Genomic DNA, 26146 nt, shown 5'->3' on the forward strand with positions numbered 1-26146 from the left:
TTGCCGATGCTTCCAGTGGCTCCTGCGTGTCAGGGTGCTGCCTTGTGAATCCCGTCTCACCCATTGGCTCTTGTCACCTATGTAGTCCTAGGCCAGCGGGAGCTGGAGGCGCTCTTCCTCCCCTATGACCTGAAGCGGCTGGAGATGTACTCACGGAACATGGTCGACTATCACCTCATCATGGACCTGATCCCAGCCATCTCCCGCCTGTATTTCCTGAACCAGCTGGGGAACCTGGCCCTGTCCGCGGCCCAGTCGGTGGGTTCTCTGGTGCTGGTGTGCAGGAGGAGAAGGGAGGCTGCATGGGTGCTGGGTGTTGGGTGGGGCCCTTGGACAGTTTCTCGCTTTCATTTCTGACAGGTCTGATAGGTAGGTGCCGGTCTCATTCTGCAGCCCTGAGGGCGAGTGCCTGGCTCTGGAGTTGGTGGATGGGCAGCTGCACTTTGAGCCCATATTCTTTAGACCCCACCGTGTTGCCTTGATATTTAACTATCTTCAAAGCCCAGGGACCGCAGACCTGGAATATGGTTTTGAAGCAGGAGTTTGTCAGGATAATAAAAGCTAGATTGGGGATTTCCGAAAGAGGGAGCAGTGCCTCTTGGGGGTTTCAGTAACAGCATGAAAGGGAAGATGCCAAAATTAAACAGTGCTGGTCTGTTGTTTCTACCAGATAGCTTTGGTTGAGAGGCTAGGTCTGGATCTCAGGGTGATTTCAATAGGCCAGCTGTTGAACACCATTCTGGCTGATTTTCTGTCCTCCAGGCTCTTCTCTTGGGGATCGGCCTGCAGCATAAGTCTGTGGACCAGCTGGAAAAGGAGATTGAGCTGCCCACAGGTCAACTGATGGGACTTTTCAACCGGATCATCCGCAAAGTTGTGAAGGTACCCTGGCCCTGGCAGCGGGGCTTTGGTCTCTTTCCACTCATGCAGCCCCCCTCACCCACCCCATGCCCGAGCAAGTATTACCATTTGGCCGTGTTTCCTGTGGATCTTCCCACACATACACAGGGAAATTGGGGATATTGGCTGTATCTGTAAAATTCTGGGTTCTCTCCTAGGGCGTTCCTGTTGGGAATTTGATACTTGCCAGGACTGTGTTTTTGTACTCCTGCTGTGACTGTGCTCCTGAACTCCAGAGCATCACTTGGCATTTCGGAAGTGCACACTTTTCTTTAAGACACTAGGTGCTAGTTGGGCATGGCGGCACACATGTGTAATTCCACCATTTGGGAGGCTGAGGCAGGAAGATCGTGAGTTGGAGGCCAATATGAACTACCGAGGGAGACCCTGTCTCAAAAAACAAAACAGCAGAATTACTAGGTGTCATGGTAACGTGTGAGAGGATCCCTGTTGCCCCTTCATCTTCTGCCTCTGTTGTCTTTTGTAGCTGTTTAATGACGTGCAGGAAAAGGCCATCGAGGAGCAGATGGTGGCAGTGAAGGATGTGGTCATGGAGCCCACGATGAAGACCTTGAGTGACGACCTGGTGCGTCCCTTCTGGAGGCCTTGGGTGTCGTTGCTGCCACCTTTGGGTGCAAAATGTCTTCCCCTGTGTGTTTCAGTGCACAGGGGCCTAGAGATGTGCCTCTGTGTGTGTGTGTGTAAGTGCAGGAGCCCAGCATCTGCTGGTGTAAGAATTGTGCTTGTCCTTTCAGCTGCTTATCTGCATTTTTTATATACTTACATACTTTAAAATCCTAGAAGCTGCGAACAGCGACTTCAAGGGTACACTGAGAGGAGGACATATTTCCTCCTTGTCACACTGTGCCTCCCTCCCCTCACTTTACCTGCATTTTGTACCCGCTTGGCTCTGACCTGCTGCTCTCTTTGGTCCTTGGCCACAGGATGAAGCAGCAAAGGAGTTCCAGGAGAAACACAAGAAGGAAGTGGGGAAGCTGAAGGACATGGACCTCTCGCAGTAAGGGCCCCTCCTGCTGCCCCAGCGAAGCCAGGGCTTTGCCTCAGCCTTGGGGCCCCAAGTCTGCCTGGGGGTTTCTTCTGACCCATGCCCCAGGTGTCCTGGAAGCTGCTTTGGGGGGTTGCTTAAAGGGCACTACACCTGAAAGCCTCCTCACTGACTGAAATTTCAGAGGATTGGTTTGCCCGGATCCATTCTGCTCTTTGGTTTTTGGGTTGTGCTTCCTGGATCCCAGGGTTCCATGTCACACCTTAGTCCCTTGGCAATGGGCTTGCAGATCAAATGAGCATTATTTTTTTTTTCTAGTACTAGGGGTTGATCCTAGCACCTTCACACTGAGCTACATCTCTAGCCTGTTTTTACAACTTTTTATTTTAACACAGGGTCTCACTAAATTGCCTAAGCTGGGCTTTAACCTTTGATCCTCCTGCCTCAGCTTCCCAGAGTGCTGGGATTACAGATATGCATCACAGTGCCTGGCTGAGGGTTCACTTTTTTTTTGTACCGGGGATTGAACTCAGGTCCTTGGGCTTCCGCAGCAGGCTGTGAAACCACTGAGCTAAATCCCCGGCCCTGAGGGTTCACTTTTAATGGCCACTTCTCTATACTTGGGTTTTGCACATGAATTTGTTTGCCTAAAACCCTGCTCAAGAGCCCTCAGTGTCCTAGGGTTCTTGTTCCCTTTTGGGCTTTAACTGTGGTGTCACCTGTTCCCCAACTCTGAGGGCTGATGGCTCTGACAGTGCTGGCACATCCAGGCTCTAATAACAAGTGCGGTGGTCTGTGAGCCTCTGTGACCTGTCATCTGTGACTGTATCCCTAGTGACAGTGGTGGTTCGACCTCAGGTAGAGATGACCAGGCGTCCATGTAGGGTATCAAGCTATAGTTTCTGCCCTCAGCTTTGCAATATCAACATCTTGAGGTGCCAGGACTGTTAGATCAAAAGGGGTGGCTGGGGTAGGAAGGGGAGAGGCCAGCTCCAGGGCTGGTGGGCACATGCCTGGAGATAGGAGTGAGGAAGGCAGTTGTGGGAGGCGATGGCAGTTACTGAGAGTCCAGTGGGACTGTCCTCCCTGGTCCCTGCTCCTGGCCTGGCCACCCTGGTCCTGACACTTGTGTCCTGGGGAGCTGAGCTGCACACCTTGGCCTGGATGCCTGTCTGCCCCCTTCTCTCCGATCTTCAAACTGGACGCAGCTCAACCTGCCCTTTGTAGCTAGAAGTGTCTGATAGGACTGCTGTCACTGTCGTATTTTCCTTTCAGCAGTCCCCTGCTCTTGATCAGTCCTTGCTATTTCCCCTCTTTTTGTAGATATGTCATCCGGGGGGACGATGACGAGTGGAATGAAGCTCTGAGCAAAGCCGGGCAGAACGCCTCTATTGTCAGCCTGAAAAGGTGAGGACTGGAAGCCTGACAGTCTTCGGGCCCGCTGCCTCTGCTGCTCTGAAGCTGTCCCTGGGAAATTGTGGGGGAGGAGATGGGACACACACACACAGCTTGAGAGAGAAGCCCTTGCTCACTCTTCCCTTTGAGACTGTTTTGGTGCCACCTGTGTAGCCCATCTGCAGGCCAGGGGCACGGCCTGAGCCACAGCCCTGTGCTGCCACCAACTAAGACTGGTGGGACTCTGGCCTGGTGTCCTTAGCCTTGGGACAGCAGCACGGGGGTTTTCCCTACCAACGCTGCTGTGTACAGGTGAAGTTACAGGCTCTCCGGTGAGGTAGCTTTCTAGGATGCAGGCAGCTGGAGGACAGCTGCAGTCTGGACCAGCTGTCAGCTGCTCTGCCATCTGTCTCTCAGCATTCTGGGGCTCAGTGTTTGTTTGTATCCTGAAAGCCCAGGACTCTTTGTTTATGTGGACCATATCTTTTGCTGTTTCCATACTATGAATTAAAAAGTGAGAAATTTTTAAAATATTTGTTTGAAATGAACAACAATGGACTCATTGTGGGGTTTTCTTATTTTTGGGGGTGGTGTTATTTATTTATTTATTTTTGATGCTGAGGCAAGAGCCCCACCAGAGTCACATGTTGGCTAATCAAGTGCTGTCCCACGGCTCTACCTACAGCCCTCACTGTGCTTTCTTACTTTAAGAAGGGCTTTTCAGAAAAACCTCAGAAGAGTGGCATTACTTTACATCTATATTTTTGCAGATGTGTTGATATCTAGCTTGGCAAAAGCAGCTGGATTCCCATCTGCCTCTGCATTCACTCTGCTGTACTCACATCTTGCATCCTCCAGAAAACTGAACATTTATGAGAGAATGAAAATGGAAAAGGCAACTAGTGTATTGCTATTACTATGAATATAGCTTTGACCTTCTGGGCCAACCCAGGAGTCCCTGAGCAAGCTTTGAAAACCTTCACTGGGGCTGAGGATTTACCTCAATGGTTCTGCCACCTTCTTTGCAAGTGCAAGGGCCCGAGTTCAATTCCTGGTACCAAAAAAAAAAAACAAACCAACCATCATTGCCAAGTGATGTGGTAGCTAAGTGTGCTTGCATGGCCTGGAACCTTCTCTGTGCATCCTTTGGAATAGCACGAGGTCTCTTCTGCCTAGCTGCTTTGGGGTTGGGAGGTGGGTAACTTGGCATTGTCATAGTTACTGATGGGGTTCCCTGAAGAATTTATGTTGGAAGCATTTAGAAAGAGGGCACCTTGTGACTCTAGGAACTGTGGATCCCAGAAGTCAGGCATTGTCCTCGGGCATCTCCATAAATGACTGCAGCATCTGGAAGGTTTCAGCGTCGATAGCAACCTCATTGCCCAGATGCTCGCAGGTGTGGCACCAAGGCTTTACAACAGCCACCGTCAGGGTGTCCCCTTTCTGATTTGGACAGTGTGGCAAGGGCAGCACAGGGTCCCTCATGCTCCCACCTTGGGCCTGGGGGCCTGTGCTGCAGAGCTTGGCCTCCCCTGTTGTTTTGGCTTTTATGGTGACACTGAGCCTCCTGCATCAGCCTGGGTGGGTGGTGGTCACGTGCCCACAGGCTAGAGTAAATTGAAAGCACTCTTTAGGTAAAATGCTAATTAGCCCACCACTAGATTGTGTTTGAGACCTTGCTTTTCTTTCATCTTTTTTTCTTCTTTTAATTCTGAAAGGTACTGCATGTTGTGCTGTCTCTAGAGCGAACTGGTCACTCCCTACGTAGGGAGTATTTGTTCCATGGGCAAAATGCCATGAGAGGATCTTTCACCACTCAGGCTTCCTTAGACTGGAAGGTGGCCGCTTGATGGGCACCTCGGCTCCAGTCTGCCAGTGAGGCATCCTGTGGAACCCAGTTGCTTGCTGCTCCTTTAGATTTTCTTCTATTCATTTAGAGGAAATAACAGTACCTCAGAAAGTATGACAGGCTTTGCTTAGAATCTCACACTTCGTGTTGAGAGCTGACTTTGGGGCTCCCTAGGGTGATTGGTTCCCAGGGTAACCCCAGCAGTGCAGGTGTGGACAGGATCTCTCTTGTAGCACTCTAGATGTTTCTGGAGGTCTTGTGTATGCGGCACTCTTTAGAGAACCCAGATTTCTGGTGGAAAGATTTGTTCCTCCAGACTCGGCTCGGTCAGAGCCGATGCTGGTCTGGCATGTCCCTGGTCCCCAGCATGATACCTGTCACCCTGACAGGTTTGCAGAGGACATTATGCTTGGTGGGGTGTTCTTGCGTCAGTGGCAGACGGCGAAGACTCCTTTCAGACAAAGCAAAGTGAGCTTGCAGCCAAGCAGCCTGAGATCTGTGCTGTGTCATTCTCTCTCCTCTTATGCCTGCTGTTTTTTCCTCCAGTGACAAGAAAAGGAAGTTGGAAACCAAACAAGAACCCAAACAGAACAAGAAGTTGAAGAAAAACAGAGATATGAAGAACAGAAAAGATATGAAGCTGAAGCGAAAGAACTAGTGAAGAAAAACTTGGATATTTGTGGCTACCCATGAGGAAAGAGCCTGACTTCCTGAACCATCTCCCTGGCTGACCTGGGCAGCAGCCTAGATGGTTCAAAGCAACAAGGGCCCCCAGTAAGAGTGGAAGCCAGCCATGAGTTGTCTCCGGGTGCAGCCTGGCTGGAGGCGGTCACTCCCAAACGGTTCTGCCTAGACCTTGCTGGTTGGGCAGAGCTCTGGCACTTCTGTTCAGACCTTCGTTTCCCATGAGCTCACCTTTCACCTTGGGCTGGTGTTTCAGGCTCATTCCCATGCCTGGGGAAGCCATTCTGACTCTGTTCCCTTCTCAGGGCCTTAAGTACACAGATTTTTGGTGATGCTCTGGATGGACTGCTGGGTCTCTTCGTGGACTTGTCCCAAGGCCCTGACTTGGAGCAGCAGGAGTTCTAGTGTACCCAGAGGTATTGGCAGGCCCCTACTGTGTGCACCACGGTGTGCTAACGCTACATTTTGTTGCACTCCTAGCCACAGCACCTAGGAACCTGAGCCCTTAATTTTAAGTAGGATGTAACATCTGAGTCTGCTAGCTCTGTTGTCAGTTGGGAAAAAAACATTGGGAAAGGCCCTTTTGCTAGCAGGGTGAAGGGAGGGACAGAGAATCTATTTTTAATAACGTTCTAGAAGAAGACCCTTTGTCTGTGGGTGTCATAAAATCCATGTCTGCGGAAGTTGCATGTTGCCCTGTTTCCTGGCTGGCAGGGAGAATATGGAGGGTTTGGGATCAAGGCTGAGGGTGTGTTGTGGCTGTAGCTTCCTAAGTCAGGAGCTGTGGGAGAAGTGGCAGGTACCAAGTGGTGCTGTGGTTGCCAGTGAAGCGGTTGTGTGGTGGCTGGCAGTCAGCTAGCTGTGCCTCTTTTCCTCCCTGGCCCCTGCCATGTCATTTGGTGCATCGTGTTTGTTGGGATAGAAATTATGTGATGACTTAGCACACACTGGTCCATTCGTTAGATGGTGTCCATGCTATGAGTCCAAATAGAACCTTTGCTCGACTCTTGAGGTAACCTGGGTTGGTAGAAGTATAGGAGAAGGATGATGGGTCGGGGAGGCTCAGGTTCTGTGACTGTTGCTAGAATTGCTCTGCCACCTCTGTCAGGACAGGGGCCACGGGGCCCTTGTTTCCTGGTTCTGCTGCTTCCTGCTGCAGACCCTCCATTGGGCTTGCTAAGAGGAACAGGAAAATAATTTTTATTTTCTCAGGTGAGTGTCTGAGCCTGCCTTTCAAAGAGGATTGATTTTCTTAGAGCAAGGCCACAAAGCAGAGTCCAAATATGAGTAGTCACAGCCGAATGGTTGGTCAGACATTGTCCAGGGTGTGGTCCCAAGGGTAAGGAAGCCCTTGCTGTGTCCAGCCCCTGGCTGTCCACTGCCTCTGCCCTGGGCTATAAGGGGACAGGGGCTCCAAGGCCAGGTGCCCAGAAGTGTTTAGACACCGGCTTGGCCCTGACCCTCTCTTAAGAGCTTGGGCACCTCTGTGGTTCGAATGTCCCCACCAAAGCTCGTGTTGAAATTCAGTCCCCTTCGTGAGGTCTGAAGAGGTGGGGCGTGCAGAGGTGACTTGGTCAGGAGGCGCTGCTTCTAGGAAAGGATTCTCCCGCTCATGGGTAAGTGGGTTATCTCAGGTGGGTCTGGTACGAAAGCCGCTTTGACTGGTGAATGAGCTCTGGCTGTGTGATGATGCCTGCACCACCTGGGACTCTGCAAGGTCCCTGCAAGCAAGAGGGCCCTCACAGACACAGCTCCTCAACCCCGACTCTCCAGCCTTCAAACAGTAAGATTTATTGTCTTTATAAACTGTCCACTCTGAGATTGTCAGTTATAGCCATAGATAATGGACCGGCAGGAATCGGCCTTCATTCTGCTTGTGCTCCAGGTCCAGATCTGCCACATGGGAATGGCAGTGATGGCACTGCTTTCGGGCCATGGAGAGCAGGGTTGAGGTAGGTAGTTGGGAAGAGCCCGGAACAGGGCTGGCACACAGCAAGGGCCAGGAGTCTCTGGGTCTGGGGACTCTCCACTGCCAGCTCTAAGAGCACTGAATAGGACCGGCCATGTTCTAAACCAGCCTGAGCTGGACAGAGACCTACATGGACAGCAGATCATGCCTCAGTCTGCCTGGCTCCAAGCAAGCAGCTCTGTGTCCCACGACTGGGAGCTCTGCTCTCCAGGGATGGCCCTCCCCTCTGCATAAAAAGGAAGCAAGGGTCCCACCTGCTGTATGCAGTCCTGGCCCTTTCATTGGTAAAGTAAAGCTCTCTGCACGGTGTCTCCATTGTGTGCTCTCCTTCAACCCTGAAAGGGCAGCCTCCCCAGACCTCACCATCTGGTCCCCAGACAGTGACATCTGTAAAGCTCAACGGTCTCGGGAGATGTCGCTTGTGAAATTAATTCAGATAGGCCCACTCTGAATGCTGTCACCGGGGTGGAAGGGGCTAAAGAAGCCTGAACAAAGGTGATTCCTAACTGGCCTCCCCCACCCCAACTGACGGTAGCCTGCTTCAGTGTTTCCCTGGCTCATCTGGTCCCCACGGTCCCCAAGGACTTCGGAGTGACCCAGAGACACAAAGGGGCCCACTGAAGCTGGGGAAGGAGGAGGGGTGGGAATAAGTGACCGTCACCTTGGAAAAATGCAGGCTCATTATCTGAGGCCATTATAACCTGGCAGCCAGTGTGCAGGCCTGGGGTGGGGGTGGGGTGGGGTTGAAGGCCCTTGGGCCTGAATGCAGCACTTCAGCTTGGGGAGACGGGTGAGACATCCTTTGAAGGACCGAGTGAAACACGGAATCTGCAAGGCGGGTTTGGAAGGCCTTGGGCTTCCTGGAACTGCTCTGGGTGCCTCTTTTGAGAGAATTGTGACCGTGCTGTCTGGCCAGGGGGACATTGGGTGGAAAAGGGAGACAGGCAGAGTGCAGGAAGGAAAGCGAAACATCAGGAGGAGGAATGCAGGAGGCCTGGCAGCCTGGGAGGAAGGCAGATTTGGGGACAGCTTTGGTGGCCCAGGGTTGACTGTGGCAACCTCAGTGTCTGGAGGCGAAGGCTGGACACCACCAGGTAAATGGCGCCTTAGTGAGTCTGGGTGCAGTAGTGAGCCCTGCAGTAACCAATGATGCTTTAGGTTCTGGTTACCCAACAGCTCTGTGAGGAGTTAACTACTCCCGCAGCCTGCCTGGCTGCTCATACCTGAAGCCAGAAGCTGAGGAGAAATGGTCCTGAATCAAGAGTTGGTCCAGCTGCCTGGGGTAAGTGCTCACATAGCCCCATTGCCATTAGGGTCTCAGCTCCTGGGAAGAATGTCTGACCTTTTTTTCTAGTTAGCTTTATTTATTTTTGCTTCATGAGAAACCCAGGGCCTCATAGATGCTAGGCAAGTGCTCTGTCAATGAGCTATGCCCTAGCCCTTGTGTTTTATTTTATTTTATTTTTTATTTTTTGGTACCGGGGATCGAACTTGGGACCTTGCGCTTTCCAGGCAGGCGCCGGAACCACTGAGCTAAATCCCTGGCCCTAGCTCTTGTATTTTAAATGTTTAAGAGTATGTTCCTGCCATATACAGGCCTGGATGAACCCTGTCCCTCCTTTTAACCTCTGAAGTGAGAGAGAGAAAACCTTCAAATAAAGTAAAGAAAACCCTAAAGAGACTAGAGTCAGAGCATAACCAGCCCTTGCCTTTTGGGTGGGGAACAGTCCTTGAAACAGGCCCCTGAAGGGCAGCAACTCCACATCTTGAGCCCTGGGGAGGGACACCTGCCCCTCATGTTTCCAGGGCTTCTGTAAGAGCTGATGTCCAGCTGTGTCTCCTGTAGGCCCCCAGAGGGTGCTGTAGGACTGCTTGGTCCTGCACTCGGCAGTAGTGCTGCCTGGTCCTGCCAGGTCCAGGGCCTCAGGCTGGGCATGAAATTGCCCTGCTTGGCCCCTTCCCCAGCAAAGCTAGGAAATGGGGCTTTCCTCGGACTGGCTCCTACAGGTCTTTGTCATCCCTAGCTCAGTCCTGGCATATTCCTGAACCACAGCCACTCTAGGTCACATTCCCAGTGACCATGGGGATTTTTCTTTCGGCCTTAGGTGTACATTTTAAAAAAACCTCCATTTCTGCCTGGACTTTACATCAAAAACTACAAGAGGTCCTAGAAAAACCTTGGGTCTGAACATTTTCTCCACCCAAGTTCTTGCCATGGTTCAGCCAGCCAGGGTTCAGGCCCCACAGTGTGGGGCCGAGGATGGCTTTGCAAACACCTTCATGGAGGGCCTGGGCTCAGAGGTCAGGAACACCCTTGAAGCTGCCCCATTCCTCAGTCTGGCTCCTGTCCAGTGACCTGTACCTGCTTAATCCTCTACCTCACCTCAGGCGGAGAAAAGCCTCAGAAGGGGCAGATCCACACTGGGGTCCTGGGGGACAGGTGAGTCCAGTCAGCTCCAGGAGGGGTTCTCTGGGGAGAGATGGAGGCCCTGGGTGGTAGGGAACGAGGTCTGGACTCTCCCCAGCTCGGAACTCGGAGCAACCCCCACCAGGAGCAGTGAGGCCAAGGTCATTGTTAACGAGTGTTTATTGTTAATAAAACCATGGTACATTTACAATAAGTGATAACATTAATGTATAGTTACAGTATCATACAATATTACAGCAATAAAATAACACCTATTCCTTTGTACATCCAGCTCAAGCAGCTAGGTGAAAATATTTTCCAGATTGCAAGCCCCGGGGGCTTTTCAAGGTGACAGAAGTGACACCTGAAGCGCCCAGGGCTTTTGATGAATAAATAGTTCCTGTGGTGCAGCCAGGCTACACCCAGAGCAAGCTGTCCTTGATGCTGTACCAGTGTCTCTGGTCTCCACACTGGCCAGGGGACATAGCTGAGGGGCCTCTTCTCCCAACCCTTCCCTTCCACCAAGGTCCTGTCCTTCCTGCCCCAGAGCCGCAGTTCCCAGTGAGAAGTGTGCCCGCTCTCTGGTCCTGAGGTAAAGGAACCTTGCATTTGAGAGGCTGGGCCAGGAAGGACACGGTGCTGCTGTTGCCCAAGCCCAGGGGCAGTCTGCTCCGGGCCTGAGTTGTGGAATCCACCCCTTTTACTTTGCCCCCTAACAGCAGCAGCAAAGCTGAGGCCATCAGGACCTTACGCTGTGCCCCACACATCCTGGACTTGGAGCCATCAGCTGGGACAGCACACTGCAGACCCTGACTCCACAGAAAACGGAAAGACAGTAGGTCTGGGCGGCCCACACCATGCTTTTCAGAGGCACAGCCCCCCAGAGGGTAAGGCCAGGGACGTGGGGAGCCTTTCCTCTGGAAAGCAAGAACTAGCTTTGCATTTAAGGGCTGGGGCTCAGAGAGGAGACATTCCTAAGGAGCCCCAGCTGGGGCATGTAGAGCTTGCAGCAGAAGTGGAAGGGACATGTGGGGGAATCCGAGGTGGCCCTCAAGGTGCAAACTGTACCTTTTGGCCACACCCCTTTCTGGTTGCTCATATGGTGAGCTCTGGGGCAGAGGGTAGGGCACATGTGCGGATCTCAGGTAGATCCACAGCAGAGGGGGTGTCTGGGCAGGGGGAGGCAGCCCTGGGAGCCTGCCACTGCCCGTAGGTTCCAGCCAGCCACTCACACCCGGGAGGTGACGTAGACCGAGTGTACGCGCTCGGCCAGGGTGCTCTGCAGGTCCTGCAGTGGGTCCAGGCCCTGCACTTTGCTGCTGCGGCCATAGATGAGCTGCCGGAAGGCATCCTGTTCCATTAGGACCTTCATGTGCTTGAGAAAGAAGCCCTCACAAAACAGGGCCAGTTCTGGGGCATTGTGGATCTGCAGGCAAGGAGAGGAGGGGTGAGGCTGCTGCCTTGCTCAGCCCCACCTGAAACCTCCAGTCCCACCCAGAGCCTCACCCTGGCTCCAGGTCCCTGTCTGCATCTTGAGGCCACCTCCCCCTTACCTAAATGCCAGCTATAAGCATCTCCTGGGAGTGGGAACAATCCTAGGTTCAAGTCTCACCTGTACCACTGAGAATATTACTAAGTCCTGCCCATGGGCCCCATCATTTCCTCTGCCTGTGATGTCCTGAATGGCAGACATGCCTGGTGGGCTGGAAGCTGCCCTCCTAAGTGCAGGGACTGCACTGCTGGCTGCCCGCATCCAGCCCAGGTCTGGCATGCGTGCTCTCGTGGTGAAGGCTCTGGGATTGTGCTGATGTTTGGTGAACTGAGTGCCTGCTCAGGGTCAGGTACTGGCATTAGGTGTTTGGGTCACAGTCTCTGTATGGCTTCCACAGGGCTAAAGTTCTGGTACGGGAGAGGCAGGAAATCCACGAACTTGACCGGATAAGCAAAGGTGAGAGGAGACAGCACTCATGGCTGTGAAGGAGATGAAAGCTGGCAATGTGGCAGGGTGACATGGGAGGCCTGGGACCACTGGCTGGTTTCAGTACAGGGATGGTCTTAGCCAGTGCTCCGGGAGAGAGGAAAAGGGAATGGTTGTCATGTGAGTCCCAGGGCAGTGACAAGCTGGAGAGAACACAGGCTGGCACGGCGTGGTCAAGAGGAGGGGAGGGATGTGGGTGGCACCCTAGGTACCTCGCCAGCTGTGACAAAGATTGGCTTTTATTTCCAAGCAGTGGGAAAACTCTGTAGGGCTCAAGGAAGGAAGTGACATGGTCCTGGCACTTTGGAAAGAACTGTGTGGACTGCAGGTGGAGGCCAGGCCCATGCCATTGTCTGGGACAGGATGAGGGTGGCAAGGTGAGGACAGTGGAGAATGGGGGGCACGCAGATGGCTTTCAGAGAGAGGTGGCCTAGGTGCTGTCGTCTGCTGAGATGGCCAAGAGTGGGGAGAAAATCCAGTGAATACCTGAAGAACTGATGTGACCTGGCTCAGCTTCTGCCCAACTCCCAAAGCCCAGGGATGGCAGAGCAGGAATGGCTGCTAACTCCCTGGCACGCCCTCCACTGCTCTTCGATGGTCCAGCCGCTTGCATTTCCTAGCCTGGCCCCAGCTGTGAAGCAGGGTGGACAGTGGTACCCTGGCCCTCACCTTGGCATATTTGTAGGTGTTCACGGCACTCTCCACGCTGAGGGTCTGGGAGCACAGGATTTCGCAGTGCCTCTGCAGGGCATCCAGCTGGAACAAGCTGGCAGCTGACAGCAGCTGGAGAGGGGGAAGCAGGCCTTGGGTACTCACAGCCAGACCTGTGCCCCAGGCAATGGGGAACAGAAGGCTTCCGAGTGTGTACCCAGGATCCATGGGCATGACCCAGGAGGCTGGGATCCATTAGCCACCAGCCTGGTCTCAGAACTGCCCTAGCTGTGAATGAGAGGAAGGACTGCAGGGAACCATCTTCCTCTCCTCTTGCCCCTCCAAGTGCTGTGTTTCTGAGAGCGGGGCTAAGCCATGCAGAGGTCTAGGGGTGCAGGGTGAACGGGGACATGGTCACTCACCTCCAGGATGTCAGCGGTGGGGATCTCCATGGATTCTGTTCCCCCATAGTACAGATACTGCATCATCATCTGTGGTGGGGAGAGGCCCCGTGTGAGTGCCATGCCAGTCTCCACAGTACTGGCCCAGATGCTCCGCTTGGGGCCGGCTGTGCCTTCCTAACTTTGTCTCTCCACTCTGCTCAGGCTGAGATTCAAATGCTGTCTTTTCTTTTTTTTTTTTGGTACCGGGGATCGAACTTGGGTCCTTGTGCTTACGCAGCAGGCAGCGAAACCACTGAGCTAAATCCCCAGCCCTAAATGGTGTGTTTTCTGCAGAATGCTGCCACCCAGGTGCCAACCTGAGGCCTTCCCCCCCCACCCCCTGGTTTCCCTTCAATCCTCAGCCCATGTGGCTGGAAGGACAGATGTCTGGCTCAAGTCCCTCCCTCGGGCTCTGCTACTCTCAGCACATGCTGCTCACTGCTTTTAGTCTAAATTTTACACCTGGAGCTGGAAGGGAGGTCCCTGAGGGGACAACTGTGTAACCCACTCACTACCCTCAGGCTGCCACATCCTGACTCTCTGGCAGATCTGCTCTCTGGGGAAGGGAGCACAGAGCCCAGGCCCTGACCCTGAGCTCACTGGGCTGCCCGGCAGAAATGCTGGGGCTCTTGGGAATGGGGTGGAGGTGGCCCAGGAGGAAAGCTATACTGAGGTCTGCTACTGACTCTGCCATCTCACTGGAGCCTGGGGAGGTTCCCAGTTGGAAAAAGAAAAACAAATCCCTCTGGTTGGCTAAAGCAACAGCCCCACACAGTGCTGGCAGCTTGCGAGTAAACAAGGCCCCAGCCATGCAGTCGGGCTCTGTCAGGACCGGCCCTCAGGCACCAGAGGGTCTAGGAGGAAGCCAAGGTAGGGAGAGGAGACTGTTGCCTCTCCCCACAGTGGGGTTCGGCTCCCACGGCCTTCTGCAGCCCTGGCTGGAGCCTGTGACCTCATAGTGTGCTGAGAGGTTGGTATGGTGCCAGCAGGACAAAGGCACAGACCCTGCCTGCCCTGCTCCCATCATTGGGAGTAAGCAGGCAGGTGAGTCAGATCTTGGAGGATCTTCTGACAAGGGCCTGGCCAGGGGCCCTGCAGCCCGAAGAGTGCTGCTCCCCTTCGGGCTTGGAAGGCAGCCTCCTGCCGTATTTAGGAAGCTGGATTTGGCAAAGTCCAGCCAGCTGGGGGATGTGGATGCATCGGTGTCCTCAGAAACCAGAGTAGGAGAACTCACTGGAGCCTTGCTAAGGCTGGGTGGGCAGCAGGCATAGGTGAGTTAATTTTGCACAACCTAGCAGCCCAGGACAGATGCAGGTCACGTGCCTCCCAAAGCAGGTAGCCTGTGGGGCTGGATGGGCTACTGCATGAAGGGCAACAGGCAGACCTAGGTGTGGAGGGACAGCAGCTTCCTCCTGCCCTGAGGGAGTCAGGAAGCTGAGGCCTTTGAGCTCTCCCTCAGAGACCTAAGGTTTGTTGACGCTGACCTTGGCAAGTCTCAAGACCTGCACGATAGCCGCTGGTCAGTCATATGTGGCTTCTGGATTAAGTGCTGTGTCAGTTATACAATAGAGACCAAAAACTTAGTATAAAATATTGCCAGTTTAGGGGGATGGGGGTGTACTGGGGATTGAACTTTGTGTGCTTGTGCTGAGCTACATCCCCAGCCTTTTTTCAGACAGGATCTCTCGAAATTGAATTGAGATCCTCCTGCCTGAGCCTCCCAGATCCTCCTAATCCCAGCTTCCTCCAGAGTGCTGGGATTATAGGCATGTGCCAACATGCCCAGTTTATATCTAATCTCTTATATTGATTACATGTTGAAATGGTAATGTTTGGGCTACTTTGGGTTAAGTATATTAAAATTTTGCCTTTTTAAATTTTAGATGTGACCACTAGGAAATTTTGAATGACAATCTGTGACTCACATTATCTTTCTATCTGACAGGACAGCTTTGAGCTCCTTGGGCCTCTCTTTCCTCCTTCCTGCCTTTCTTAGGGGCCCCTAACCCTGGATTGATGGCTTGGGGCTAACTTGTCCAAGGGAGCCCAGGAATCGGGAGTGGAGGTCCGAGGACCCATCTAGATGACAGCCACAGAACCCTGGGCTAAGGCTGTGCTCTGGGCCAGACCTCAGGGAAGGGCCTGGTGACCGTTTGCAAGGCCCACGTCATGTGCGCAGGGCTGTCAGACCTGTTGTCCGCATTTACCCTCCCACCAACCCCGAGAAGTCACTGGCTGCTAAGGGCGTAAGCAGAGCTTGCTATGTCACCTGTCCTCACATGTCCACCAATCCCCACTGTGCCCTCGGACCGGCCTCCTGGCTCTGATCACGAGTCCCATCTCACGCTCCAACTCACCTGGACTTTGCACTTCTTGGCCAGACAAGTTTCTAAAGCTGCCCTCCCCAGCAAGTTGGACCAAGGGATGAGAAAGAGGAACAGGGAGACACCCTCACTCTCCTGCCAGATCCTGGGGCCTCAGCCTGATGTGCCTCCCTGCATACCCCATTGCCACTTCAAAGGCCAGGTCACCTTTGTCACTCAGCTGAACTCAGCATCTCCTGACTGGTCCCCTGTGTGGTAGCCAGGCCCTCTTCAACCCCTTCCTCACCTTTCTAAATGGAGACATGACTGTTTACACGTCCTGGGTTTGAAACCAGGCTCTATCACTTCCCAACTATGATCCTGAGCAAGTTACTCAACCTCTCTGATTCAGCATTTAAGCCTCACAGCACAGCCCTAAGGGCAAGAAAGTGTTAGTGCTAATTAATATCTTCTATGGTGTAAAGCCTTTTGGAGCTTCCTGTGTCCCTGGATTAAAGTTCAGGCCCTTCATGCTACGGATCCTCAAAGCAGCTTCAGACTCACTTCTCCTGATTTGAACATGGTGTGGACTCTGGGACTTTGTGTTTGCCCTGCCTTCTACCTGGAGCTCCTTCCGACCTCAGCCAGCTGTCGCTGCTACAAGAAGCACACCTCATATCCCTGTGTTTGATGGAGATGCATCTTTCCTGCACTTCCAGAGCCCCTGTGCCTCCCTTGCAACTGTCCCTGTGTGTCATACTGCCGTCTCGCAGAGGGGAGGCCTGCCTCTGAATCCATACGTGGCTAAGTGCTAAGTGACTGACTGAAGGGCAAATGAGGAGAAACCAGTCATTTTAAACAGTGGCTTCTTTTTCTTCCTCGAGGCACAGTGGATTTTGTGACTTCCACCATTAGGGCACAGTCCCTCCTGGGTAAGGCAAGATCCCTGTCCCCCAAGTCTGGAGACCTGAAATCACTACTTTCCAGAGAGGAGCTCTTAGCTGGGGCTGCTTCTCCAGGCTTGCCTGCGCTTGCCCTGACTGGAGTTCCCATTACGTAACATCCCATGTTCCGCAAAGCTTAATGCCTAGGAGCTCTGAGCTTGGACCTATATGACTAGTCTGGCCAGCACCAGCCCTTAGGCAGCCCATGGAGGCTCTGATGCAGAAGACCTGAGGTGGGCTTGGGGCCTGCGTGACCAGCAAGCTCTCAGTGATGCTCATTTGCTGGTAGCTCTGGAATACGAGTGCCCACAGATCATGTGGGTGGCATGTGCCTGTCCTTCATGTCTTTCTGCAGGCCACCTGGATCCCTGCCTCAGTGCTTTAAGCTTAGGACCCACCATGGAAGGGCTCCCGTAGCACAGGGAAGACCTTGACCAGTGATGGCGAACCTTTTAGAGCATTCAGTAATACAAAGAGGCTGCTGTGGCATGCAGGCCATTGGTTGACCACTGTTGACCTACATACCTGACCGCTGGTGGCAAAGCACAGAGGGACACTGAGATGGAGCGGAAGATCAGGACCAAGTCACGGCTGCCCTGACCCCAAATGGACAAGGCCAAGGGTGGGCTGTGGGGGAGGGGCATCCTCAGGAAGAGCATAGCACTGGGCCCACTCACTTGGAAAATGTGATACTTCATGTCGCTGATCTCAATGGTTTTGCTGCTGTCCCCATCTTGTTCTGATTTATTGGTCATTAGCGTCTTAAACCTGAAGCAAAAAGAGATGAAAAAGGCAGGGCTAGGACATGACTTTTACTCCATCATTGTGCAATGACAGCACCATCTATCACCTGACCAGGTACTGGGTGGGAGACAGTGCACTTTAAAAATGACTGCAAGGGCCGGGGATTTAGCTCTGGTTCCGCCTCCTGCCTCGAAAGTGCAAGTTCAATCCCCAATACTGGGGCGGGGCGGGGGGGGGATGACTGCAGTGTTTCCAGAGTAACCTGTGGCAAGTGACATTTTACATCACCTGGGCTGAGCCATTCTGTCCCCTCCACTCCTCTCAGCCCAGCAACCTGATATCATCAGCCTGTGGTCAGAGCACTAACACCTCATGTGTTCTAGTAACCCAAAGCAGTAACTCAGGAAGGACAGCCCTTCAGCACTCCCCATGGCACTCCCAGAGTTTTGTTGTGATGGGGCAGGGACTTCAGGGTATCGACTCCTGCCAGCCTCTCTGCTCCAGCGTCTGTCACCTGTGGTATGAACTGAGCTGCCTCATGTCCCTGGGGTGGGGACTTGGTTAGCCCAGATTGTCTACCTGTTGGAAGCTGTCACCAGGAGGACTTTGTGCGCATAAAACAGCTTTCCTTCCACTAGGAAGGTCACATCCGACATCTCCTTGTTGTTCAGGAAGTGAGGATCTGTGAACAGGGAGAGAAGTAGACTGTGAGTCTGCTGCAGGAGTTTCTAAGAGGTTGGGGTGGGGCAGGATGGGGCAGGATGGGACACAAAGGTGAGAAACTGGGGCAGGGCCTTGTGACTTGGAAGAGGAGGACATGGAGAGGGGAGATAAGGAAGTGAGCGGAGCGGGCATGCTGGGGTGGGTGGGGATAGGCCTCACCTAGCCTGGCTGGCAGGGTCTTCCGGATCTCCGGGATGCTGGGGATGGGGGTGCTGCCGTAACAGTGTGTGAAGATGGCAGCCAGCTGCTGGATGACAGAGTCGTTCTGTGGGGGGAGAGGCAGAGAGTGCCGTCAGCTCACCCGCTGTGGCTGTCTGTTTATAGCTGCAGCTACATCAGGCTAATTTCAAAGGTCCAGGCCAGGATTAGAGCGGCCGCTGTCTTTTGTTTCTGCTGGAGCTGGCTTGGCAAGAGAGCCAGTTCCTTCATCAGCGGTTCCTCAAATGGCTTTTTTGGCCAGACTCCAGTGCGGACAAACGCACAGCCTTTGCCCTCTGCGGCCAGGCACTTCCAGGCTGCGTGTGTGCGACGTCCACATGTGTCTGGCTGTGTGTCTGGCTGCATGTCACTCTGTGTCTGTGCAGAGTCCAAGTCGGGACTGTGGGCTCCTGAGCCTGGGGGTGGGGGCTTCTTGGCCACACTCACTTTGCTGGTCTTAAGGATGTCGAACATGAGCTGCAAGCCCTCCGTCACTAGTTCCTCATTGTACTCCTCCTCCTTGATGGAGCAGAAGTCCCGCAGCAGGCTCTGCACTACTGAGTACCGAGACTGGGAGAACGAGGTCCGCAGAGACTCGAGCCAGATGTGTAGCTTCCAGGGGACACCTGGCCCAGGAGGGAAGGGTGGGCGTCATTCACCTCACAATGTGCCCCGCACAGATTACAGGGCAGGTGCCCCTCAGTGCCCTGCTGCCTGCAGAGCACTGTGCCCCACACACCCTTGCTTCCTGCCCCGTCACCAGGTGCTCAGTGACCACCACTGCAGCCATGTGACGAAACCTCTATCTAATTGGCTCTGAGAGGCATCACTGGCAGGGCAGGGCCATTTGGGTTCAGCATAAGTGCAGAAACTCAGGCTTTACAGCCTGGAGATTTCTTGTCCACCACTTGCTGACCCATAGAATCATTTGCTGGGGAGACATTAACTTTGGAGGCGTGACCAGGTGGACTTGGTGGTCCAGAAAATGCAGGGCACTCGATACCTACCCTCCATCCTGGACAGAAGCTGGGAATGAACCCGGTCCTGTCAAGGAGGGGCTCCCCACTGGCTCACTGGTATGTCGGGGCACATCCGGGGCATGTAATGACTGTTTACCAGCTCCCCAGAGTGTGTCAGAGGGCTGCAGTGTAATTTAAAACCGTGTGTGAAGTTCATGACAAAAGCCAGTCATATTCCTGGTAATGAAAGTGACAGCTTCTCACCCTGTCTGAGCAGCCTCCCTGGAGGACACAGAAAGGCCAGACTCCCAGACCCAAAATGTGGAAGGTGGGGTGAGCCCGTAGGCATGTGATTCATCGTGTACAAATCCTCAGGGCATCTTGGAGACTCCCAGTGCTCCACAGTCCTGGACTGTGACCAGGGAGGAGGGCAGGGCTGAGGGCAGAGGGCTGTGGAGGCCCAGAACATTTCTCATCATGGTGGTGCATGTTCCTAGCCATTGCCCTGTGGTCTAGTCTATCCTTGGGGCCTGGCCACCTGCTGGAGAGCAGCAGGGAGTGACTATGCATGCTCGAGTGCGTGTGTGCCTGTGTGTGCACACCTGCGCAGCCTTACCCAGGGCCCGCAGCTCCATGGTGATGTCCACGTAGCCGTGCTCGGCACTGTAGTACATGGCCTCCTGCAGTGCCTTTGTGCGGGTCCGGCTCAGCCGCACCGGCCCCTCGCTGCCGCTGCCCTGGCTCGACACATCGCTCTCCTCCACGCCCTCAGCCAGGATCTCCTCCAGGGACAGCACGTCCGTTTTGGCCTGCTGTGGCTGGGTCAGGAGCTTCCTCAGGATGTTCCTGCAGGCCATGGCATGAAGGAGAATGAGGATGGGATCCCCAAAATGGATGACCAGGCCCACACTGGCCCAGAAGGCTAATAATGATCTTTCCTTTCCAGGCAGGGTGGGCCAGGGCTCCCCATCTCGAGACCTGGAGGAGATGGGAGGGTGCAGGAGACCTAGATGACTGCTGTCCTGGTGTCACTGAGGGCTCCTGGGCTGTGGAGCAGAGGCAGTGCTGCCACCCTGGCCTTGTGGTCTCAGGTTGTGCTCCCTCCCTGCGTCCTAACTGCTTTGCCACCTGGAGCACAAGGCACCAACAGCATCCCCTCCCAGGGCTGATGTGAAGCTGATGTGCAGGCATTAAATGCAGCAGAGCCCGGGAGTGGGCAGTGAGAGTGTCAGACACTGGACTTGGCCTGGGCCGTTCCCCTCTTGTTAATGACAGCGGCATGAGGACGAATGACACATCAAGCTCTTTACATGGGGGATGGCAACCTGACAGCATGTTCCATGTCCTGCTGCAGTCAGCCCTGGGAGACCCTACAGGCACTGCCATTCACAGATGACAAACATGGTGCTCAGCGCCACACTGGGGCAGTGCAGACCCAGTGCCCGTGGTCTGTGGCTCTGGAGTGGCTGCAGCACAGGCAAGACCCAAGGGTCACCTGGGGGCTCAGCTGTGGCCACAGCATCCCTGCTGGGCCCCCTCCAAGCACCTCCAAGCTCATGGCCCAGAGGCCCCCCCGGGAGGACTCAGGTCACCCGCAAGAGGTTGCTGGCTACAGTTAGCTCATTTGGTGATTTGCTAGCTCCAGAGATTATAGAACACCTGGTCTGTTCCAGGTAGTGGTATATGAAGGTGAGGTGCCACAGTGCCTGTCCCTAGGGTGCTGGCGGAGAGGCCACGGGACAAATGCAGGACCTGGTGGGGCCTTGGACAGTGACATCTAAGATGGTGCGGGGCTGAGGTGGGTGAGGAAAAAGATGAAAAAAGGTATAGAGACAAAGCCCTCCGGGACAAGGCTCAGTAGTGCTGGTGGAGAGAAGGGTACCCGGTAACAGCAGGGAGGTGCCCCACCTGCCAGCTCTTCTGGGCATCTTCTCTACCCTCCATCACCTTCACTTCCCGTTGTCCCCAGTGCTGTCAACCGACTCTGATCTCAGCTTGCTGCTGTCCTCTCATAACCCGGACAGGTCTACCCTCTGCTCCAGGTACATCTTCCTGGCTGACCCATACCCTGTGTGAATGGGTACCCTGAGGCCACCATGGGCTCTGGAGAACCCTCACCAAGCAGGGTGTGTACTAAGTGCATCCTGCCAGCTGCAGCAGTAACTATCTTTCTGGAAAGCAGGATCGGTTGCTCTGGGCAGTGGGAGGCACAGGCCCAGCTCCGGGCCTGGCAGGACCTCTCTGAGCCACTCCGACCTGGAGTCTCCAGGCCGCACTCTGCTGCCGCCACCAAGGAATCCAGGTTCCTGGGAGCCTGTTTTAGCATCCCCAGGTCGCCCAGGGCAGGCATACGGGGGAGGTACCTGTGGCCGTGGGCAGCCGAGTGGCTGAAGCAATTCATGTCCTCATGGAGGGAGGAGGCCATGCCACTGGCCTCGAGCATGCTGAGGAGGGGGTCAGCGCCCCGGCTCAGCAGCAGGCTGACCAGCTCATAGTTCCCTGGAAGATAAGGAGGAAATCTGAGGAGAATGACAGGGTGGCTGGCCACCGAGGCAGAAGGCAAGGGGCAGGAGAGGGTACCTCAGATTCTGAATGATGGGGAATGATGAGGAAAGCCCTCGGTTCCCTTCCTTCATCTGGTGGGCACAGAAGAGGGAGATGCAGGAGGAAGGCTGGCTATGTCCTGCCACAGTCCCCTCTTGGGCTTGCATAGGGAAAGGCCTCCTGGCCTGATTCTCCTTTCTGGGCACAGTGCTTAGCATGATTCGACAGAGGGTCCAGAGGACACCCCTCGGGCCCAGAAGGAGGGATTCCAGGGATCCCCAAAGGGAGGGCATGTACCTACCAGCTGCAGAGGCCAGCTGCAGGGGTGTCTCCGCATAGGTGTCCTCACCACTGCTCACTGCCGAGCCCTCCACGTGGGCGCCTGCATCCAGCAGCAACTACCAGGGGCACAGAAGGGAGGGCACTGCTCAGCTCGGCAAGGGAGCATCTGGGAAGAGCCGGAGCAGCCTGGGTTGGGAGTGGGGCTGCAGCTCTCTCCAGGCGTGTGGCATGAGGCAGCTCACCCCCAGGCTGAGGAGCTGGATCTGGAGAAGCCCTGGTTACCCTCAGCTCCATGCCTGCGGGCTATTTCTCCTTCAATGGTTTCCTACCAACTGGCTTCAGGGGCCTTTCTGGGCACTTTATGCAGATGGACAGAACTGAAGTGTCTCTCTCAAACTACAGGGGGAAACTGAGGCCCTGGGAGGCAGCAAGTGTTGGAAAGAGTGCAGTGCAGGCCGGCCACTGACCACTGAGTGACCTGGGGCAGGTGCTTCAACTCTCCAAGCCTCTGTCTTCCCCATCCGCAAAATGGGAGGCCTGCCTTGTGGTATTGCCAAGATTAAATGAAACGAGACCGCATGCTGCAGGCTTAATCACCAGTCCAGCAGCTCATCTTCCCCAGCTGGTCAGAGGTAGAACAGGGGAGGATGTCACGCACTGTCCAGGGCACCAAATGGCCTCTCCCCATTCCAGCAAGGGCAGGTTTGCCAGTGGACAGCGGGGCAGGGCTAACAGATACCAAGCAGCCCCAAACTGGGCCTGGCTTTGTGTTGGGGAGGGGTGGTGTCTGCCTCCTGCTCTGGAGGAGGACCCTGAGATTCCCAGGCTCCTGGAGACAAGCCCTCCTCAGGTGCCTGCCATTGCTGGTTGCTGCTGCCGCGGAGCAGATGTAAGGAGTCAGCTGATCTCCAGCTTCTCTGCGAGAGACTTGCGAGTCAGAAACCACCATGCTCAGGCCACAGGGGCGGAGTCTCACCCATGGGGATGAAATTGGGCAGCAGTCCAGGCAGGCCCAGGGCACAGCTCGAAGGCTCAACCCTGCTCGGCTCCTCGGGAGGGCAGTAGTTTCCAAGCAGGCCAGAAGTGGCTATGTCCCTGCTATGGGCCAGGACACACTCCCTGCCCTCCTGGGCCTTGCAAGCCAGCTGAATGAAGGTGAGGGCATTATAGGAACTTCCGGTCCTAGGATCTAAGAAGCTGGGAGGCAAGTGCCATGTGGCCGGTGGCCCTGCTGGTGTGGGAAGTGGCTCTGCCCAAACCTTCCACTTCTAGAATCACCACTCGTCATTGCACCCAGGAGGGAGCCACGGTGTGGAGCCGGCTTTGGGGTGGATTCATGAGAGAAGAGGAGAGAAGGGTCAGAAAGGGCTGGTAGTGAGAAAAGCTAGTGGAGCTGCACAGGTCTTTGCCAAGAGAAACACAGATGTGGGACTCTGTACTGCTTGGGTCTGCGTCCTTTTTTCACTTTGGCAGTGCTGAGGATTGAAGCCAGGCCTCATGCTTACTGGGCAGGGCTCTGCCACTGCGCCACACCTTGAGGCAAATCAGGTGGGTGCTGCCCTGGGGATCAGTGAGCCTGGCCTGAAGTGGCACCTGTGATTCCCTGGTGAGGCTGGGGCTACGCTCGGGGCCCAGCCCACTTGGGAAGCGGGGGCACACTGTGTGCCTGGCAGGAGCTCACCTGGACAACAGAGATGTGTCCATGCAGCACAGCAAACGTCAGCGAGGTCCAGTGCCGGCTGTCGGGGTGGACGGAGGGGTGCCTGAGAGAGTTGTTTGGAACCTGGAAAACGCAACAAAAGACTGATGTTTCCAGGGTAGGTGACATCTCTGGGTAGGTGACAGAGGTACCTTAGCTAGGAGCCTGCCCTGCAGGGACAGTGAATAGGAGCCAACTCAACTTGACTGGTAAGGTCTTCCTGGAGAACTCTTGTACAAAGCTCAAAAGGAAAGGGTGGGTGCCCAATTAGTGATGTCTGCCATGGGCTAAATGGCAGAGCAGGGAGCGCTTCATGCCTCAGAGGGAGGCAGAGCCTGCAGTATTTGGGGATGCTGGGGAATGGTGGCTGTTCTCTCCATTCATCCCCCTTACCTCCCCCCCTTTCAGCCCAAATCATGAGGAAAATCTCTGCATCTGTATTTCTAGCTTCAGAGACACATCACACCATGGCTGCCAGAGACCTCAAGCTGGGCTCTGGCTCAGGGCCTGGCTCACCTGGATGTCCAAGTTTGCTCCTGCATCAATCAACATCTGGACCATGGCTTCGTCCCCCGCAGCACAGGCGTACATCAGTGGCGTCATGCCCTGCGTGAATGGAAGGCAGGTGCTGAACCAACACACATCCCACAGGCCTCTGCCCCAGGAACCCTGGACAGAGCTTCCCACCTGATCCAGTTGCTTCTCCCTAGCCCTTCTCCTCAGGCTTCCCCCGCCCCTTGGACACAGGACACCAGAAAGGTAAGTAGGGGACATTTTCACAAGCACTGTGGACGGCAGAGGTGGGGGAAAGCACAGGCACATCAGTCTTAGATGCAAAAGCCACCTCTGCCACAGGTAACTGTAAATTTTATAGAAGGGCCCCAGTTTCTTCATCTTTAAAGGGGGAACAGTATCTGCCTCATAGACTTGCTGTGTGAGTTAATGTGTATAAGGTGCTTGGTACAGAGTAAGCTACCTAGATAAAATATCACCACCAGCATTACCTGTTCTGTCATCATACACTGAGCCATCATACACTGAGCCTGTGCATGGAAATCTGTACTAGGAGACTGACATGCAGGGTCTCATTTACCCTGTGCTATTCCTACTATTGTCCCATCTCAGAGATGAGGAGCAGAGAAGGGGAATTAACTGCCCAAGGCCACATGGCTAACAGGAGGCAGAACTGGGACTGGATCCCAGGTCCGCATGAGCTGTGAAGCCCATGCTTTGAGGCGTCACCCCAGGGAGTGCAGAGCCTTTGCCCTGCATCTTGCACCGCTGAGCCATCCAGGGCTTTTCTGGAAGCTGCACCCCGCTTCCCCCAGGTTTGGGGGGCGGTTAGCAGGGCTGCCTCCTAGTTGGGTCTCCCTATGGCCTGTAATAGCAAAGGCGGGGTGGAAAGCGTGTATTCCACAGCTGGAGCCTGGCAAGCATTTTTCCAGTGTTCTGCAGTATTATTTATTAGGTTGTGTGTGTGTAGACAAGATCTCCTTAACTCATAAATCCTTGTCTAGTGCTCAAAGATAAAGAAATGGCCTGAGATTCATCATGGGGCAGAGGACTGTTTACCCACACATCGTGCTATAAATACCAAGAAGGTTTAGGGAACAGCAGTATAGAGCATTCAGAGAAAAGCCAAGGGCAACATAACAAAGCTGTAGCTTTGTTTCGTCCCCTTGTTGACACAGTTGACTCCTTTCTTCTCCGCATGTCTGTACAAAATTCAGAGTTTAAACTGGTTCATGAGCCATAGAGGGGAGACTGTTAAAGGCTGTTTCCATCTCCACTCCAGGCACACAGAGGCTAATGGGGCTGTGGATCAGACTTCAGGGACCTTCACTGCCATGATCGTGCTGACAACATGAAGCAGCACAAGCATTCACTGAGGTACCAGATGGACGCTCTCGGGAACCCCTATGTGGCAGGTAATTCTCCTTGTCTACACTGTGGGGGACTAAATCCTGTCCCCTACCCCAGCATCACCAGAGGCAGAGGCCTCCCCGATGCGGCTCCCGCAAAGCCCTGCATGCACTGACTGTGGGGCCTTGTGAGAGCCGCTATGCAAGGCTGCTGCAGCCCCGTGGTCTCCCCACCCCAGCCCTGCCCGAGTTGCCCCCTTTCCTGGGAACGCCTCCCACTCCTGTCCTCCCTCAGGCTTAGCTCCACCCCTGCAGCCGGAGGCTGCCACCCCTGCGGCCCCCACCCCAGCCACCCTCCGGCTTCACGTGCGCCTAAAATGTCACCACTTGCACTGAGCTGTCATCTCTTCTGAAAGCATGGCTTAACCCTCTGTTGTCATCTAACTTTCCCCATGCTTCTGTGTGGTCTCCCAAACCACACAGTGCCATTACGCACATAGTCACGGCTCCCAAAACAGAGTCAAATAAACAAATGGGCTACTCCGCCCTCGTTAGGCATCTGAGTCAGACCGCCTGGGTCCCGCTTGTACTGGCTCCATTCCTTAC

General features: G+C 54.5%; 2 protein-coding genes across 25 annotated transcripts in view; one reads left to right on the top strand and one right to left on the bottom strand.

Moving 5' to 3' along the window:
• Positions 1–26146, top strand: part of Nat10 (N-acetyltransferase 10) — a 65377-nt gene that overhangs the window by 35340 nt on the left and 3891 nt on the right. For 15 of the 23 annotated variants that reach the window (XM_087205571.1, XM_087205574.1, XM_087205579.1 and 12 more), the window contains exons 24-33: positions 86–258; positions 763–882; positions 1388–1486; positions 1845–1918; positions 3230–3313; positions 5697–9085; positions 10192–10243; positions 10930–12158; positions 24126–24437; positions 25474–25606. In XM_087205571.1, coding sequence (XP_087061697.1) covers positions 86–258; positions 763–882; positions 1388–1486; positions 1845–1918; positions 3230–3313; positions 5697–5808 — 662 coding nt within the window. In that variant the 3' untranslated portion in view covers positions 5809–9085; positions 10192–10243; positions 10930–12158; positions 24126–24437; positions 25474–25606. The remainder of the gene's footprint in view (positions 1–85; positions 259–762; positions 883–1387; positions 1487–1844; positions 1919–3229; positions 3314–5696; positions 9086–10191; positions 10244–10929; positions 12159–24125; positions 24438–25473; positions 25607–26146) is intronic. The other 8 variants (XM_087205586.1, XM_087205577.1, XM_087205583.1 and 5 more) reach the window with 8 other exon arrangements.
• The window catches only part of Abtb2 (ankyrin repeat and BTB domain containing 2), a 165940-nt gene continuing 150166 nt past the window's right edge, over positions 10373–26146 (bottom strand). For both annotated transcript variants that reach the window (XM_021264377.2, XM_004852061.4), the window contains 12 exons: positions 24195–24284; positions 23661–23762; positions 21999–22095; positions 21517–21652; positions 19770–19999; positions 18642–18820; positions 18156–18261; positions 17853–17955; positions 17207–17297; positions 13262–13330; positions 12858–12971; positions 10373–11636 (listed from right to left, as the gene is read on the bottom strand). In XM_021264377.2, the coding sequence (XP_021120036.2) occupies positions 11439–11636; positions 12858–12971; positions 13262–13330; positions 17207–17297; positions 17853–17955; positions 18156–18261; positions 18642–18820; positions 19770–19999; positions 21517–21652; positions 21999–22095; positions 23661–23762; positions 24195–24284 (1515 nt within the window). In that variant the 3' untranslated portion in view covers positions 10373–11438. The remainder of the gene's footprint in view (positions 11637–12857; positions 12972–13261; positions 13331–17206; positions 17298–17852; positions 17956–18155; positions 18262–18641; positions 18821–19769; positions 20000–21516; positions 21653–21998; positions 22096–23660; positions 23763–24194; positions 24285–26146) is intronic.

The sequence above is a fragment of the Heterocephalus glaber genome, unplaced genomic scaffold (genome assembly GCF_053883595.1).
Source record: "Heterocephalus glaber isolate CG9 unplaced genomic scaffold, H.glaber_assembly_v1.0 deba00000594, whole genome shotgun sequence".
Lineage (NCBI taxonomy): Eukaryota > Metazoa > Chordata > Mammalia > Rodentia > Bathyergidae > Heterocephalus > Heterocephalus glaber.